Source organism: Triturus cristatus, chromosome 4_2 (assembly GCF_964204655.1).
Source record: "Triturus cristatus chromosome 4_2, aTriCri1.1, whole genome shotgun sequence".
Lineage (NCBI taxonomy): Eukaryota > Metazoa > Chordata > Amphibia > Caudata > Salamandridae > Triturus > Triturus cristatus.
In genome coordinates, this window is record NC_140586.1 from 80859791 (window position 1) to 80876071 (window position 16281).

Below are 16281 nucleotides of genomic sequence, written 5' to 3' on the forward strand. Positions count from 1 at the left end.
CCTATTGCAAACTTTTCTAGAATTTGACAGGAGATACAAATCGTTCTCTATAGATAAAAAATAAATAAATGGCACATGTAATATTTTGTAGGTGCACATGCGTGATGACGTGCATGCACGTCGCTCAAAAGTGCACTACAAAATGACTTTTTTTTTTTTACTTTTGGCCACACTACATTGCATTTTTGCTGATGCTGTACAGCATGACCAAAAGGCAGTGGCATAGAAAATAGGTCCTAACAGCAAGACCTATCTGCTTTGCCAATGCTAGTTTCCGAGGAGAAATATTCATTAGACATAATCGATAGGCTTCTAGAGGAACATAAAATGACAGCAGTTGTCCACTTCAAATTCATACAAAATCCTATCACAAATCAGACAAAACACAGGCAGAGTGGACATTAATTTAATAGAAATGTTCTCCTGGCATTTATACATTCAAAATTCATTCATACCATCACATAATGGGGTGAGGGTAGAGGAAGGGACAGATTCCCCCACGACCCTCTTTTACTGCTAGGAGGCATATTTTTTTAATTGACAGAATACTGGGGCTGTCCCAGGTTTTTTGGTTTTGCATGGATGGTTTCTGATGGTGCAGCAAAAGGTGCGTACTTCCTATCCAACAGAGCACCCAATAGGACGTACCAACTCCAAAGAAGACTAAGCAGAGGTCACTTGATGCCCAGTCTACACAAAAAACGTTCTACTGCCGCCTGCCTTTAAATGCCAAAACAGAATACGACAGAATGGCACTCAAAGGGATACGCCCCAAATACTGTGGTATGAGATACTGTTGGTGTGAAAAACACTGGTGAGAAATTTTACGCGCATCTCAAAAAGATACTATGTGCCAAGGATAAGGAAACCCAACAAATGGACTGTAAACTCTTGCTCAAAAAGAAACCAAAAAACCCTGAGAACAAAAATCAGCCTCCCGTTATAACTGTGCCGTCTGTCTTCTTTGAGAACGCCCCTAAGTAGCCAGGTATTAAAGCCATGGCACCCGTCTTGGTAGGAGAAACAATGGACCGGGATTACAGCGTAGGGAAAATAAACCAATTGGCTTTTCCTGTAGGTGTAAAGTTTTACCACAAACTAGAATTCTTTTTTTAGCTCATTTTAGAGTGGGGTCATCACGGTCACCTGAATAAGCACCCAGAGAGTGACAGCCTCTCCTAGCCACGCGAGAGGGAAGTAAAGGAACACAACATTTTAACCTGGTAAAAAGAAAAAAGGGCCATGCAGCTGCCGGGGAATAGGGTTAAAACAGAAAAAGGAAAAAGTAAAAAATATATTCTTTTGTCTCATAGAGACATTTACTAGTTCTCCCCCATCGCTTCTCTCTGGTTAGCCAAGCTTTGCAGGGTGGCGACTGCTTCCTGGTGCCACCGACATATCCTAGAGCTCATCCTTGTTAGGGATTTCGTTGTCGTCGTCGTCGTCGTCTTCCTCCTCCTCCTCCTCCTCCTCCAACTCTTTATCCACCTTGCCTGCATCGTCCTCGTCGTCCTCTTCCTCCTCTGGCTCGTCACCGCCTTCCTCTTTGCGCTTTTTGTCTTCCTCTTCCTGCTTCTTGCGGTCCTCTTCTTCCTGCTGCTCTTTCATCGCCTTCTCAGCATCCTTTTGGAGAGGAAAAGGGAGCAGAATTGATTAGGCACAGACCGAATCCTTTATGGTAGAATACGCGTTTGACATGCCACGTGCACAAACTAGAGTATTAAACGGCCCGAACGAAGACAGTAACCCTTAACCTGTCCCTCGAACTTCCTGGCACCCTGCATGGGTTTTGAGAGCTCATTTCACCACTAACTACATATATTTATTTTGTTCAACTATATGTGCATTGCCTTAATGTGACAATCTTGGTTTAAATACAAGTTTTCATCTCAGTACATTTTTTGGTTTCCATGTGAGAACCATTCCAATAAAAGCCAGAATTTGCAGTATATCCAGCAAGGAAACTGACATTTCAATAACACTTTTTTGTTAATAACGAGTATTTGTTGATGTAACTACCGTTTTGCATTTTGTCCTTTTATTTTTTTAAATGCCTTCAAACAACGCTGTTCCTTACCCCAACTCTTACCATGAACTTGTATCCCAAACATGCCCAAATCTAAAGGTATCCCTACACCCGAACCATGACCTCACCTTGTCCCTAACTGACCCATACGCAGATCCCACACCTTAGTCTCTTTACTAACTATAAGGCTGACCCGAACCATTAACCCCAATTTTGTCCCTTTTCTTTGCGCCATATTCTAACTTGCATATTTCCAATTTTAACTAGACTTTGTTTCATTTAAATGAGTTCTCGTATATGCTGATGGGACAGAATTACATGTTACAGCAGGTTTCTGTAACATTCTCTTAACTAAAGTTTTTTTAAAGTCAAAGCCATAGACTTTCAATGTGATACTCATTATTTTAAAAGAATCCCCTAGATTTCGACTTTTTTAGCTTTATGATGGGAGAGAATTATCAAACAGTTTTAGGCAGTATTTCACTGTCTAGAACTCAAGCTAGTACTCCGGTTATGCATGATCTTCGTACCTTTAATATCACAAAGCACAGGGCCCGGGCTTCGCACCCTATCAATTAGGCTTCTTCAGTCAACATGACCTGCAGTGTCACTCAAAAAGAATATTTGGAGTAAAAGCAAGTGATCCGGTTACCTTTAGCTTCATGAATTGCAAAAGGAATCAGAGCACCAGCCCCACGTGGTTTCATTTTTTACATGGCCAGTCTATCATTTAGTCACAAAAGAAAAGGAGATTGGGGTTCATAGGGGAAGGCTTCAGATTTTATTTAACTAAGTACTACTTGCAGTACCTACAATCTTCAAGTGCATGCTTAGGTCACTTAACTTTTAGAAATCTCCAACGCTGCTCCACCTGGGGCCAGGACCATGCCTGAAACGTACTTATGACAAATCCAAACGGGAGTCATTAACATACCTTGTGGCTACACTGAAATTACGATTTTAACAACTGCCTATAATGCAGTTACTGCATCTAGACAACTGATTTTTTTTCTCCAAATAATTCTTAGGTTCCATTTAGTTTACACATCAAATTTCAGGTCAAAATCTTTTTCTAAAAAAACCGAATCAAACATTTAATAAACAGCCAGTGACAGAGGGCAACCAAGAACGACTGAAACTTAACTCAGAAGTCCTAGTCCTTGGACCCACCCTCTCAACTTGGGACAACACCTGGTGGCCCACCACCCTCGGCCACCCCCCTACCTCCACAGACCATGCCCGGAACCTCAATCATACTAGACTCCTCCCTCACCATGACCCGCCAGATCAACACTGTCGCCTCCCCCTGCTTCAACACACTCCGCAAGACCAAGTGAATCCCGCCAGAAAGACAGTCACCCACGCACTCATAACTAGCAGACTGGACTACGGTAACACCCTCTACGCTGTAATCAACAAATCCCTGCTACGCAAACTCCCGACCATCCAGAACACCGCAGCCAGACTCGTCCTCGGAATCCCACGACATGAGCACATCACCCAACACCTAAGAGACCTCAACTGGCTTCCCATAGAGAAGAGTAACCTTCAAGCCACTCACCCACGCCTACAAATCCCTCCACAACACTGGACCCAAATAACTCAACAAAAGTCTCCTTCCACATACCCAAAAGAAACCTCCGCTCCGCCAACCTCGCCCTAGCAGAAAGCCCGCGCATCCGCAGGACCAGAGCAGGTGGAAGAGCCTTCTACATCGCAGCCAAAGCCTGGAATGAGCTCCCGGTCAACATCAGATGCTCCCCTACTCTGCACACCTTCAGGAAGAGCCTCAAGACCTGGCTTTACGGCTGACTCGGAGCTGCACACCCACCCTCCCCCCAGCGCCCTGAGACCCTCACAGGCAAGTAGCACGCTTTAAACTCCCCGATTGATTGACTGAAGTAAGCATTTAGCTCCGTAGAAGACAGAGTAATATGTATATTTCTGCTTCTAGTGGAAAAAGAATAAAGAAGCCATCAAAGATGGTGATCAACACTGGACTGTGTTCTGACTAGATGCTATGAACACAAACTTTATGGCGAACAAATGCAGAAAATTAAATAATAAATTGGGCACTACATTGGTAACCCGGAATACATCAATATACTTCACTCTTAAGACATGCTCTCTGATTAAAACAGACCTTACTCAAACATCTATCCGATATGTCACTACCGATATCAGAGTTGAAGTTGCAAGTCATCTGCTTGGCTTCTCTTCAGAAAGCCATCTATGTCTAATGAGAGAGAAGAAAAGTTCGTAGCGAGGCAATATTGGTTTGGGTATGACAGTAACTTTTGATGTTTTCCTGTCTGTATTCTGGAAGGATCAGAGAACCAGGCCAGACTAATTTGTTTAGGAACTCTGGGGGTGCCTGATAGCGCATTAGTCAGACTCTATAGCTTTCAAAGCCCCCTGGCCCCAACCGCCGAGAGTGCATTTAGGAGCGTTGCCCTTAGCCTTGGGATAAGATTAACACAATATGGCAGAAGATCACTCAACGCTGCTGGTGTAGTGATGCACGACACCTTCCCCCATTCGACGCTTGTCTACAAGCGCCTCAGACTCCTCACTTTGAAACTTTTGAAGAGCGCTATAAAGTTCAATTTTCCTTTTTTTCCCCCTCGAACTCTGCTTCGGATACTTAGTTCATGCCTCGCACTTCTAAGGTGGATGATCTTCAGTTACATGTCTTTCAAGCTGGTCTGGGTAGGCCACTGTTCATTTTTGTGCGACTGCTAAAGTTCGTCACATCTTGGCCCTTTGCTGACATTATGTGAAATGCTAATGAGAAGAGTTTTTATTTTTTTTAAATAACGCTCACACTGCAAGTGTGATTATTACCTTTGTTGCCCCCCAGGTTTCATTGCCATACTCCTCAGCATGCTTCTCGCAGTCAGTTATCAGGAAGTTGTCAAAGATGGTACCAGACTTGACCTGAAAAGACAAAACAGTTAGTATGCAGGCTGTGACTGGACCACATATAGCATACTGATGCGGGTAAGGATTGTCAAGGACAAGCATCCAGGCAGAGCGAGCAACCGGCATCCATTAATCAGTCAGAAGGGATCAACTGGGGCTAGTTTGCTACTTAGAAAGGAGGCGTATTGGTCAAGTGGTGTAGTCTTCATAGTAAAATAAGAGGAAAACTGTAGGATCGAGATGCACTCACGGTTGTGTAAGAGTCATAAGAGTCAAAGCACTAGAACAGTAAATAGCTTCTGCACTGGAAAGAATGAGATGCCCTGGTAGAAGAGTCCGGAAAAAGTGGAGTGACGCATAATAAGTATATGAAACTTTGGCACAGCACTCAGTGGGTTGCAGTACTGGAATACAATATTAGATGGGTCGGGATTGAATGCATTTAATTGCTGTATCCGGAACCCTGTGGTGGACAGCTGAGGTCATCGCAGTTTTGAAGGACTAGTTTTAGTACTGGCATGGGCCCAGACAGGAACTGGATGCCTTGCTCAGCTACTGAGGGAGCAGCTCCCAGTCGCCCACTAGGGCTGTGCAGCTAAAAGTGCATACGTTCTCACCTGCCACAGTTCAAGGCCGATGGTAGCAAAGCTGTCATACAGGTACAGGTTGGGCTCCTCTACGTACTCTGGATTGTCGATCTCAGGATGCACCCACTTCCCTTTGTAATCCGGGTTGTCGATTTGCTTGGGTTTCCATTCACCCTGGGAGGGGGAAAAAAACACAGGTCGGCACCACACACTAACAACCCACAAGGTGTGTGACCTACACACCTTCAAAAACGTCAGTTCTGATCAAGTCTTACGGAACACTAGTGCCGGAATTGCGCTCAACACCACAGTGGAAAAATTCAGAAGAGGGAGGTGAAAGGGTGCGTCTAATAAGGTTGCTCAAGAGCTACAAAGTTTCACCAGGTTGCGAGCCATTCTTGTCTGCAGTTTGGCCAGCATCCAGACTCTGAATCAGCTTACCAAATTCGGTTAGGATTTGCATTACAACTGCAGAACATATTGTGCAACCAGCAGGTAAATTTGAGCACTGTAAGACACTTTCAAAGGCTAAGCACCCACTGCTCACATTATGTCTGTGTGAAACCTGCAGCTCACAAAGTTGATTCCAGCTGTAAAAGATAATCCTGTTCAGCCCGTGTGCAAGGGGTGAAGAAAAAAGCAGGTGGTCACCAGTACAGTAGCCCAGCAAGCGATTCACTTCCGCCTGCAGAGATCTATGCTTTATTTCCTAAAAATTAGCTCTCTATCCTTCTATACAGAATACACAGTTGGGTAATATAAACACTTAATATTAAAGCTCAAATTCGCTTTTAGGGGAGACAGCAACAGCTGTGGAAGTCCACCCCAAGGTGTGAATTCAACTAGACCATAACTGAATCGCACCTATTTCTCCCTAGTGACACTAGAATTGTTATGCAGGCAACACATATGCTCACTTGCCATTTTACAACAATGGGCTCCAGAAGCCTGCACAACCTGCAGCTCCAGGGCAGCAGACCAAGGTGCATAACTATCTGCAAAATAGGGGTTCCTCGAGATAGCATCCCATGAATACTATCTGGTCCAGGCTACTCACTAATAAACGAAGGACTATTTTATTTTTTATTTTTAAAGACGCATTTAAAGAACAATCTCAAGAGCGAAGTCTGAAGGCTCAGAGTGAGCAAAGCACGTTGAGAGGTGGGTTTACCTTGTACTCTGGGTTTTGAATCACAGGAGGCTCCCATTCGCCGTCCATTTCCTCATCCCAATCTTCTGGTTTCACGGCATCAGGATCGGGAATGTGTTCTGGCTTTTCCCAATCCTAAGCAGAAATCGGAGGCAAAAGGGTCAACTCCACACTCCGGCCAAGTACTGCCACTGTCATAAACTTAGTTCTGCTTTAGAAGATCACTACATTAGAACCATCCCCTAAGGTCGTTTCAAGCACAGCACATGTATTGTGCATTTAAGTTACATCTCGGTGCTGGTAGGGGACAATTCCATATGCAGACTGATCAGTTTAGAAAATAAAGGAACAAACCTCTGGCTTTGTGTCTTCTGGGTCATCAATCTTGGGGCGCTCATCCCAGTCATCAGGTTTCTTAGCCTCTGGGTCCTTGATTTTCTTGGAGGGAAGGAAGTCCCAATCCTCCTCCAGACTGCCAGACTCTACCTTGCTGTTGTCAATTTTCACCTCATAGGTGTTGTCGGGGCGCACAATGAGAGTGTAAAGATGTGTGTATTGATCGTCCTGCCATAAAGAGGTAAAAGGTGGGTGATCAGCAAGAGATGCGCAACCCGCAGAGTACGATGTCTGTAACCAGTGTTCCATCAGGCAGGGGTGTAAGGGTTCTAGACAGCCACTATTATCAGGCACCACACTACATCTGAAATCCTGCATTTTACAAGCCAATAATCTAAAGCTTCAGTTCAATGTATTCACAAGCATCACCCAGAACAAATATTCAACGATTTCTGCTTCGAAATAAATTCTCAAGACTAGAAAACGCTTTGCCTGCTAACGGTGAGTCATCTGGTAAGGCTGGTAAACTAAGGCAAGTAGGTTAAGAGAAATTACTAACCGTGGCCTCGACAAGCTCCACTTTGAACTAGTTAGGAGCTTCTGGCACAAGTGCGAGTTTAGCAATTTAATGTAACTGAGCAAGCGAGGTATCCAATGGGCTGTCATACTTTATCTCTACAGCACTTCCAAAGCACCATGAAGCACGGCCGAAAACTAATACAATTACAAAAATAAATGAACGCAACTGCACTCCTGTATTTACTTTTAATGCCGATTGCGACTGCTGAAACTACCTCAGGGTGGTATAAATGCAACACAAGCAGCTCATAATTATAAAGCCTTTGATAGTTAACAAAAACAGAGCCCATGTCCTTCCTCTTCGCCCACAGCTAAAGCAGAGCTAAGCTGCCCAGAAAATAAGATCCACTATGGAGTTGTTGTGCAGTATCAGAGATACCAATAGTCTCTTGGTAGACTCAAGTATCTCACTACTGGGGAAAGAAGTCAATGTCAATTTGATCTGTCAAGACCCACCAGTATGCAATAATTCAGGCCGCACAGTGACGCCAAGACTACTGTGCAGTAGCTCAAATACAAGGCGCTCCATGTGCTCAGTGACGGAGCGCAAGACTTCTGCATTTGCTGTAGACAGATGTTTAAATTCGGGTGCAGTAACCTTGTGTTTCTAGCACTAAAATGGCCAAAGAAGGGGTATCAAACGTAGGTGAAGAGTTGTATCCAAGCTAGATTTTCTGGCATGCAGATAAGTTGCTTTTACATGTATACAAAATGGTACTTATTTAGTCAATGCTTCTAATGAAACCTTATTGTTTTATACCTTGTGGACCAACACTTGATATCCTGATTAGAGTTTATACTCCGACTATCTCCAGGGCTCACGGCTCTATACTCAAAGTATAGCTAGAAATTGGCTTTCAGCTGTACCTTCGCAAAAGTAGGTACCGGGATTGCATGGCACGTTAAATGTAAACTTTAAATAAATTTTACAACATTTGGTGAAAAATACATTACCCCCATAATAATCAAGGTCAGTAGTTACAATAATTAGCCTTTCCACATTTCACATTTCACATGCAGGACAAAGCAATGAGAGCCCTCAAGGCAGCGCAGTTCAAAATATTTTTTTTAATGTTTTGCAAAAATGTGGAACAAAACGTTACCTACCTTTTGATCGGTTGACAGCTTTCATAGATGTGCATAGTTTTAAACTACCTCCAAACTTCAAAGTGCCTCGCGTTTAGAAATCTTCCAGAAGCATTCAAATCTCTGTAAGATGTCAGGACTTGTATCCTTCACTGGTTATCAAACCTCACTGAACGCTAGATGAGGTACTGGGCACAGTCCCAAACACTCACCTTGCAGCGGATGTCCTTGTTGATCTGCACATTTTTGCCTTTGTAGTTGAAAATCACATGTACTTTCTTGGTCGGAGGTCCGCAGATGTCCGGCCCTGTAGCAAAGGAAGACATTTTTAAAACTTCACAAACCTGAGCTACACACGATTATATGTATTTAAATACACCCACGCCATGGGTTTGCCATTTCAGGTATGCACTGCTTATCCAACCTCGTGCGAGTGTGTGAGAGCAAAAGGCTTACCACAAACCAAAAAGCAGGCAGCAAAGGAAAGGCAACACCTAAAGACTTAACAGATTAAGCTCAGACATCCTGAAACTCTCAGAACTGCAGGTCACTTCATTAAGTTAGACCAATCAAAGCCAAATATCAAAGCCATAGCTCTGAAACTTCGAAATTCTAGCCAAAAGCATGATTCACTGCCAATTGAATGCTTTTTCCCCCCTTATAAATGTTAATGATGCCAAATAGACTACTTTTAATACCACTCATATACAGCCAATACACTGGACGCAAACGAACTCACCGAACATGATGTTGTACTGTGAGTCACCGTGCATGTCGGCTTGGTCCAGACTAGAGGGGAAGACCTTGACATAGGCTCCACCACAGTCAATATTCTGCTCATGTTTCACGGTGTACTGTATCACAAGTGTCTTGTCCTTGTTGCTGAACGGATCAAAATTTGCTGACAGCGCGTAGAAGCGGGCATCCTGGCTTGTCTGGAGTCCTGAGGAAGAAAAACGTGCATCACGTTTAGGGGTAAGCATGAGGGGCACAAATGCCAACAGTACAACTCACTTGAATTAGGACTAACATGCATACACGCTGAAGACACATTAATAAGGAACTGTGTCTTACCAAGGGAACCGTGGCATTGAAATTGCTTACTGAATATCCATCCAACTTACTGACAGTGTGTGCTGCAAGGAATAGAGGCGAAATGGCAGAGTCGGGTGTGTCAGCGCATTCTGCAAGCCATTTTTGAGTCATATTGACAGCTGTGCGAGTCTCACAATGTAGGTGCACTGGTAGAAGCATATGTGGGTGCAAGAACTGGAGTACCAGCTAGTGATACAGGTCAGTCTTGTAAGTTTACTGGAAGAGCTCTGTAGGTGCCCAAGTAGCAGAATGGAATGGTGTTTTAAAGGACACAAGTATGGTTCACTTACTAAATTGTTGCTCCAATTGGAAAATAAAACGATACTGCAATGCCTTAATGAGCAGAGGGCAGAAAAGTGCAAGTCAAATGAGTACAAAGCGGCCTTCATATGAAGTCGATGAGCCAAATGCCTGTAACTTCAGTATTCATGGAGGTGAATACAATAGTGGATCTACAAATGTTATTCTGAAATCACGACCCCTTGCTTTGCCTCATATCTACTGCTACATAGGTTTGATTCTAAACAATTACCAACACCCCTCAATGGCTAAGAACTCCAGCTTCACTCTCCTTAGCCATTCAAATGTGACAATCGTGCCATTCTCCAGGCAAATTCCAGGCACAATCACCAGGTGCTTACTGCCCGAGCTCACCTTTATCAATCAATCAATCAAACAGTCTTTATTTCGACTTCAAGTCATAAAAGACAATTTAAAAACAAAACTCATCAATATTTACAAAAACACATTTAAAAAACATTTCATCATTAAACAATTCTAATTTTTTTTTTGGACTGTACATATAGAATTCATGGTACTAATGCTAGGAGCAACATGATTTATTTTACTGCATAAGTGGTATTCCTAATCGACCAGTTAAAAAAATAAATATCTGCTTTCCATAAAAACAATACTAAAAGAGTATAAAAAAGTTCCATCATTATACGGGTTTCATTTAGGGCAACTGAAGGGCTTTCAGTTTCCCGGCTCTGATTAACCACATCCATTTCAGAAATTTAGCTATGGCAATCACTATTATTTCAGAGCTATCGGATTGAAATATTCTTAGTGCAGAAATCCCCGTCTTTATACCCTTCTGAATGCAAACTGCTCTGATCCATCTTAGGCGGGGGGCCTTATATACAGGGCAAATAAACAAAATATGTGCTATGGTTTCTCGAAATATCTTACAGAAAGGGCACATTTGATCATTTTTGTTAGATGCCCATTTGCAGGTAATCGAGTTCAATGGAAGAGTACCTACCCTGAACTGGTGATATAATTTCCTATCTTGAGGCAGTGTGATCAGATCCCAGTACTCCTCATACCCGATTGAATGTTTCAACTCCAAAAAAACCTTGGTATGTGAAGGATTTGTATGTGACTGGAATTCCACCAAGGATATATATGTCCAGTAGGCCTCTTTCAACTCCTGTTTAGTGGGGATTATTGTTCCCTGTGGATTGTCCCATAGATCCCCCATTCCTAAGGACTTTAAAAGGATTTTTACCTTTCTGAACCAGGGAATTTTTTCCCCTGTATCCATATTACGCGTCTCCAAAAGTGCCAACGCATAGTGGTTCAGTTCAGGGGTAACCCACAGTCTTCTCCAATAAGCAATTGGTCTAAATCTACAAATATTTTCTAGACTCTGACACCCCAAATCCATGCGAAGAGGTATTAATGGTGTAGATTGTGGGAGGCCTGTGATACAGCGAAGGAACCTATTATATGCTTTTTGTAAACCTGCTATATCAGACATCCCCCACAATTCAGCTCCATACAGCATGGAAGATCTTACTCTCGAGTCATAGATTTTTAATACTGGGGCTATGGGTTTGGTGGCTGACAGCTTAAATTCTCTGAGCAATGCGCCTGAAAGTTGCGCATGCTTAGAGATTAAATGGGCCACATGTGGCTTCCACTGTAACCTGGAGCCCAATGTGATGCCCAGATAATTAAAGCTGTCAGTCTGCTCTAGTAATTCCCCATTCATAAAAACTCTGCCCTTGATGATCCGGTGCCTATGCATTGCTCTGTAGGTGCCCAAGTAGCAGAATGGAATGGTGTTTTAAAGGACACAAGTATGGTTCACTTACTAAATTGTTGCTCCAATTGGAAAATAAAACGATACTGCAATGCCTTAATGAGCAGAGGGCAGAAAAGTGCAAGTCAAATGAGTACAAAGCGGCCTTCATATGAAGTCGATGAGCCAAATGCCTGTAACTTCAGTATTCATGGAGGTGAATACAATAGTGGATCTACAAATGTTATTCTGAAATCACGACCCCTTGCTTTGCCTCATATCTACTGCTACATAGGTTTGATTCTAAACAATTACCAACACCCCTCAATGGCTAAGAACTCCAGCTTCACTCTCCTTAGCCATTCAAATGTGACAATCGTGCCATTCTCCAGGCAAATTCCAGGCACAATCACCAGGTGCTTACTGCCCGAGCTCACCTTTATCTTTCTCAGCATTCCCGTAGAACTTGCCAGCGCTCAGCTTGAATTTGCCGTAGTCGGATTTGTGTTTCGACTCCACCCATCTTGACGTCCAGGCATCTGCATAAGGAAAAGGGCGATTAAAGATTAGGGAAGATTTGCACTCGGACAAAGAAAATTTTATGAAAAATGTTGACCTCTAAACTCTCCAATCACCTCTGGGGTAGTACCTGCTCCAAAATATCGCACTATATCAAACGAGACAACCAAGTTTGAAAGAACAAATTTCACTCTGGTCACCCAAGTTCACCTAACATACGTTTGTATTGAACATGTGAATACTGAAATTGTGTCTCGTGGTAATGCTGCCCCGCCTAATTGTATTGCTGCAAGAAAAATACGTTGTCGGCAACTCTCTGACCGCTTCCTCAAGTGAACCAAAACCAAAATGTTTTGATGGGAGCCGTATTCAGTTTGAGGAGTCCACGAGTTCAGCCTGAAAGGTGAAGTTTCGCCTTGGAGGAGGTAATTAAGTTGAAGATAACAGCCCCAGAAAAACCATCAACAACCCATTGAAATTTGTGCCAAAATGTACTCCTTACTACGCAGATTATTAACACCAGCAACAAGGTGCCGTTTTATTTTCAAAGGGCAGAGTGAAGGCTTATCAATCACTCAATGAAGCATTCTTGAAACCCAATGGTTAAGATCACATTATTGGGCATCGGTTCATGTCGTTTTCTCGATTACTGTACTTTTAAGAGCATCGTACCCAACATGGAAAGGATTTAATGTGAAAAGATATCAAACCACAAAAGAACATGGTCATGCCGTCAATGTTTTAGGCTAGATGCATCCTAAACAGCACCAGATAACCGTGGCAACAGGTCATGCCATATCAAAGCTGACTATGGTTATATTAGTGGCACAGGGCTGAACAAATCGTTCACGGCTTACTTAACAGAATACTTAAAAACGCCCAGTTCATACCCTGTGACTTGGTCCATGTCGGGACATTTCCAAAAGTAAGGACTGCCATGTGTAGACAATACAAGTGAAAACACCACGAGTTATCAAACGACGTGCTTATATATATTTTTTTTACACAATAAGTAGTCAGTGTTCAAGACTCGACTGTAGGTATCAGAGCAAGCGCTAAATTGCAGGACTATTCACATCATGTGGCTCTTTAGTAGACCTACTGTTAACATGAAACAAATGGGGGTTATACGGAAAGCACGATGCCACCATCCAAATGTATCTGTACCAGAACTAAACTTCGTGTGTTACATCAATTCATAATAAATCGAGAAGTCCCACAGAGAAGTATTTATTTTCCAAACGTTCCTAAAATGTCAGCCCAAAAAAATCCATCTGGGGTGGACAATTATCTAGACAACTGGACCGGGCTCAATTTACATTCATGCGGGGAGTGCCATCCTTTTCTAGGACACACCCTTACTCCGTGACCCAGACATGGAAATCTAGGAGGCATTCCCGGCGTTGAACAGAATTATCCCACAGGGAAACTAAAGTTAGTTAATAATCCAGGAGCAACACACGCCGCCACCCACGCTAGTGTTCAGCACAAAACTTCATCCACCACAACCTTCATACCAACCGCTTCTCCTGAGATAACCAATTCGGCTTTCAGTTTCCATACCCTTGTACTCTGAACCAACACCCTCTGCTTTATCGGGCCATATACCATTCTCGTCCCCCTTGTCTACCAAGCTCCTCGCTACTACTATAGCAAGATGTTCTCGTCGGCCCATTTAACGCTCTTCTAAAACATTTTTCTTTTCCATAAACGTGTCTACGCCTGCAAAGGTCCCCATCCTTGCGCCTGTCAAGATCACCTCTTCCACGTATGTCACACCCATGTAGACCATCACCATAATGATCCCTATAAACTACTCGGTAGCCATCGCCTCACCACATTACCTTTTGTTACCGATCACTTGGATACCATTTGCTAAAAAAAAAAAAAAGACAGCCCCGTATTCTGGCGTGGTACCTAAGGCACCCGCTGTTTTCTACATAAGCACCCCACGACAGCTCAACTTACAAAATACAATTTTTTTATCAATATAGATTCTTCTCAGTCTCTTCACTCCTTTCATCCCCTTTTGATCTACGTCATCCATCGGTGTCATTTTCCTGTACAACTATCCTTTTTGTAGTCTCCCCTAGACTAAACTACAGCTTAACACCCCCATCGCTTATTCACCTTGTCCTGGTGCCTTCCCAGACAACGTTAATATCCCTGACATACTCAACATTAGACAACATTTTTTCCTTCAGTCAGGCTCCTATGCAATGCCCTAATACCTAGCCTATCTTGACAGATAATCACCCTTTTCAAACTTCCCAAGATGGATAGATGTTGTATTTTATTACCCGCATAGCTTTTTATATTTCTAGTTCTCAGAAACCTCGTCTTTCTCGTCGAACCTCCCATTTTGCCTATTACGAATATCCCTTTAACCCCTCCCCCCCCCCCCCATATACTTCTAGACATTTTTCATGTCTAGACCACTTTCACGTCGTCTTTCACCAAGGAACGAACTCTTATTCAGACATTTTTTCCACCAATGCTCTAAAGATGCACGCACCAGTACGCCTCACCGTTGTCAGGTTAGTCTCACAACCTATAGCCCTCCCAGACTTGTCCGTCAAAGGCCCACCATTTATCTCATTAAGTGCCCCTTCCTCCTCACCTCCGTCACTGAACTCTTCTTTGAAATAAACGGTAGGATCAGCGTAGGCCAAGGCCAGCAGTGCGCAGAGCCAGAATGCGGTCTTCATGGCTGGGTGGTGTCTGTGTGGCGGCTTCACCCGGTGCAAAGAAGAAGAACCTACCCCTTTAAGAGAATGAGCACGGGGCCTACTCGAACCAGTCTTATATAACTTCCTACAGTGCAACTAAACCCATCCAAAGCCGAATCCGCCCTAGAAAGGCAGTTTCATTGGTCTTTCACCGCAGTTTACCCGTTGATTCGTTAAATGCAGAAACAGTCATAGACAGCAAGGTAGGAACACCCTGACGCGGCGTCAGGCGTCCTTTCCTAGTCCACAGATGGCTGCTTGCCATTGGAAGACTGGAAAGCCAATGGGAACCGACCACGCAAGAGCCTCTTACCAGGCGTGCGATGGTTGGCTGACGGGAACAGTCCCTTCTTCCTCTGCTGACTGGAGGCAGTTGGAGATCACGTGATACAGTTGGTCATTAGACTAGAGAGGCGCTTGCATTGTCATGCGCATAGGCAACCGCCGCAAGATAAAGGGCGCGCGCAAGGGTTAGTTGACAGGGTGACGATTCAGAAGGAATGAGAAAGGGAGTGCATGATTTTTTCTGGCCATCTGAATTTTTATGTAAAAAAAATATTCAGAGAAAATAACATAAGTATTAACGCAACGGACTTTTGCCTTTAAGTAACCTAAGGTTTTGTTCTTACAAAGATACAATATAAAGAGTCATTAATTAGGTTCTCTTTGCTGTGAAACGTTTCCTGTTATAGATTTTGTGTACATTTCCGGAGGTTATGTTTATGCACCATTTCTCTACACTTTTATTACTGAGCAGCAGTTCCCATGTTCACTTTTTAACAGTATCAAAACTGCAATTCTTAGAAACAAAAGGAACAAGCATTGGCATAGCCAATAGGTCTCGCCTTTGGGACCTTATAAGTGTTTAGCCGTGCAACACTTGATGTTGTTGCACAAGGATATTGTACTGAATAACTAAACACTTATGAAGTCCCAAAGGGGAGACCTATTGGCTATGCCAATGTTTTTTTTTTTTTAAAGGACAAGCAGTGCTATCAGGCACCGGCTGCCACTTAGTCCACCATATCCCACGTAGAAGCTGCAGCCATCTTTGAGAGAGGTAGAGAGCGGTAGAGAGAGAGGTAGAGAGAGGCAGAGAGAGAAGTAGAGAGAGGTAGAGACAGAGGTAGAGAGAGGTAGAGATGTGTAGAGAGAGAGGTGTAGAGGTAGAGAGAGAGGTAGTGAGAGGTAGAGAGGTGTAGAGAGGTATAGAGAGATAGAGAGGT

General features: G+C 43.3%; 1 protein-coding gene across 1 annotated transcript; it reads right to left on the bottom strand.

Annotated features, from left to right (window-relative positions):
• Window positions 1-392: 392 nt before the first annotated feature.
• CALR (calreticulin) lies at window positions 393-15340 on the bottom strand. The gene is made up of 9 exons (XM_085600627.1): window positions 14947-15340; window positions 12245-12346; window positions 9426-9629; window positions 8899-8993; window positions 7040-7249; window positions 6707-6820; window positions 5566-5709; window positions 4871-4963; window positions 393-1623 (listed from the first exon to the last, which is right to left on the bottom strand). Exons 1-9 carry the CDS (start codon window positions 15032-15034, stop codon window positions 1402-1404), a joined length of 1272 nt encoding a protein of 423 aa, XP_085456753.1. The 5' UTR covers window positions 15035-15340; the 3' UTR covers window positions 393-1401.
• Window positions 15341-16281: the final 941 nt, after the last annotated feature.

Bases quoted from the DNA above. Each gene is read 5' to 3' on its own strand.
- CALR (XM_085600627.1), bottom strand. From the start codon at position 15,034: ATGAAGACCGCATTCTGGCTCTGCGCACTGCTGGCCTTGGCCTACGCT. The intron at 6,821-7,039 runs GTTTGTTCCTTT...ATTTCTGCTTAG, and splicing joins CAGAAGACACAAAGCCAGAG to GATTGGGAAAAGCCAGAACA. The intron at 5,710-6,706 runs GTAAACCCACCT...TCCCCCTCCCAG, and splicing joins TTCAAAACCCAGAGTACAAG to GGTGAATGGAAACCCAAGCA.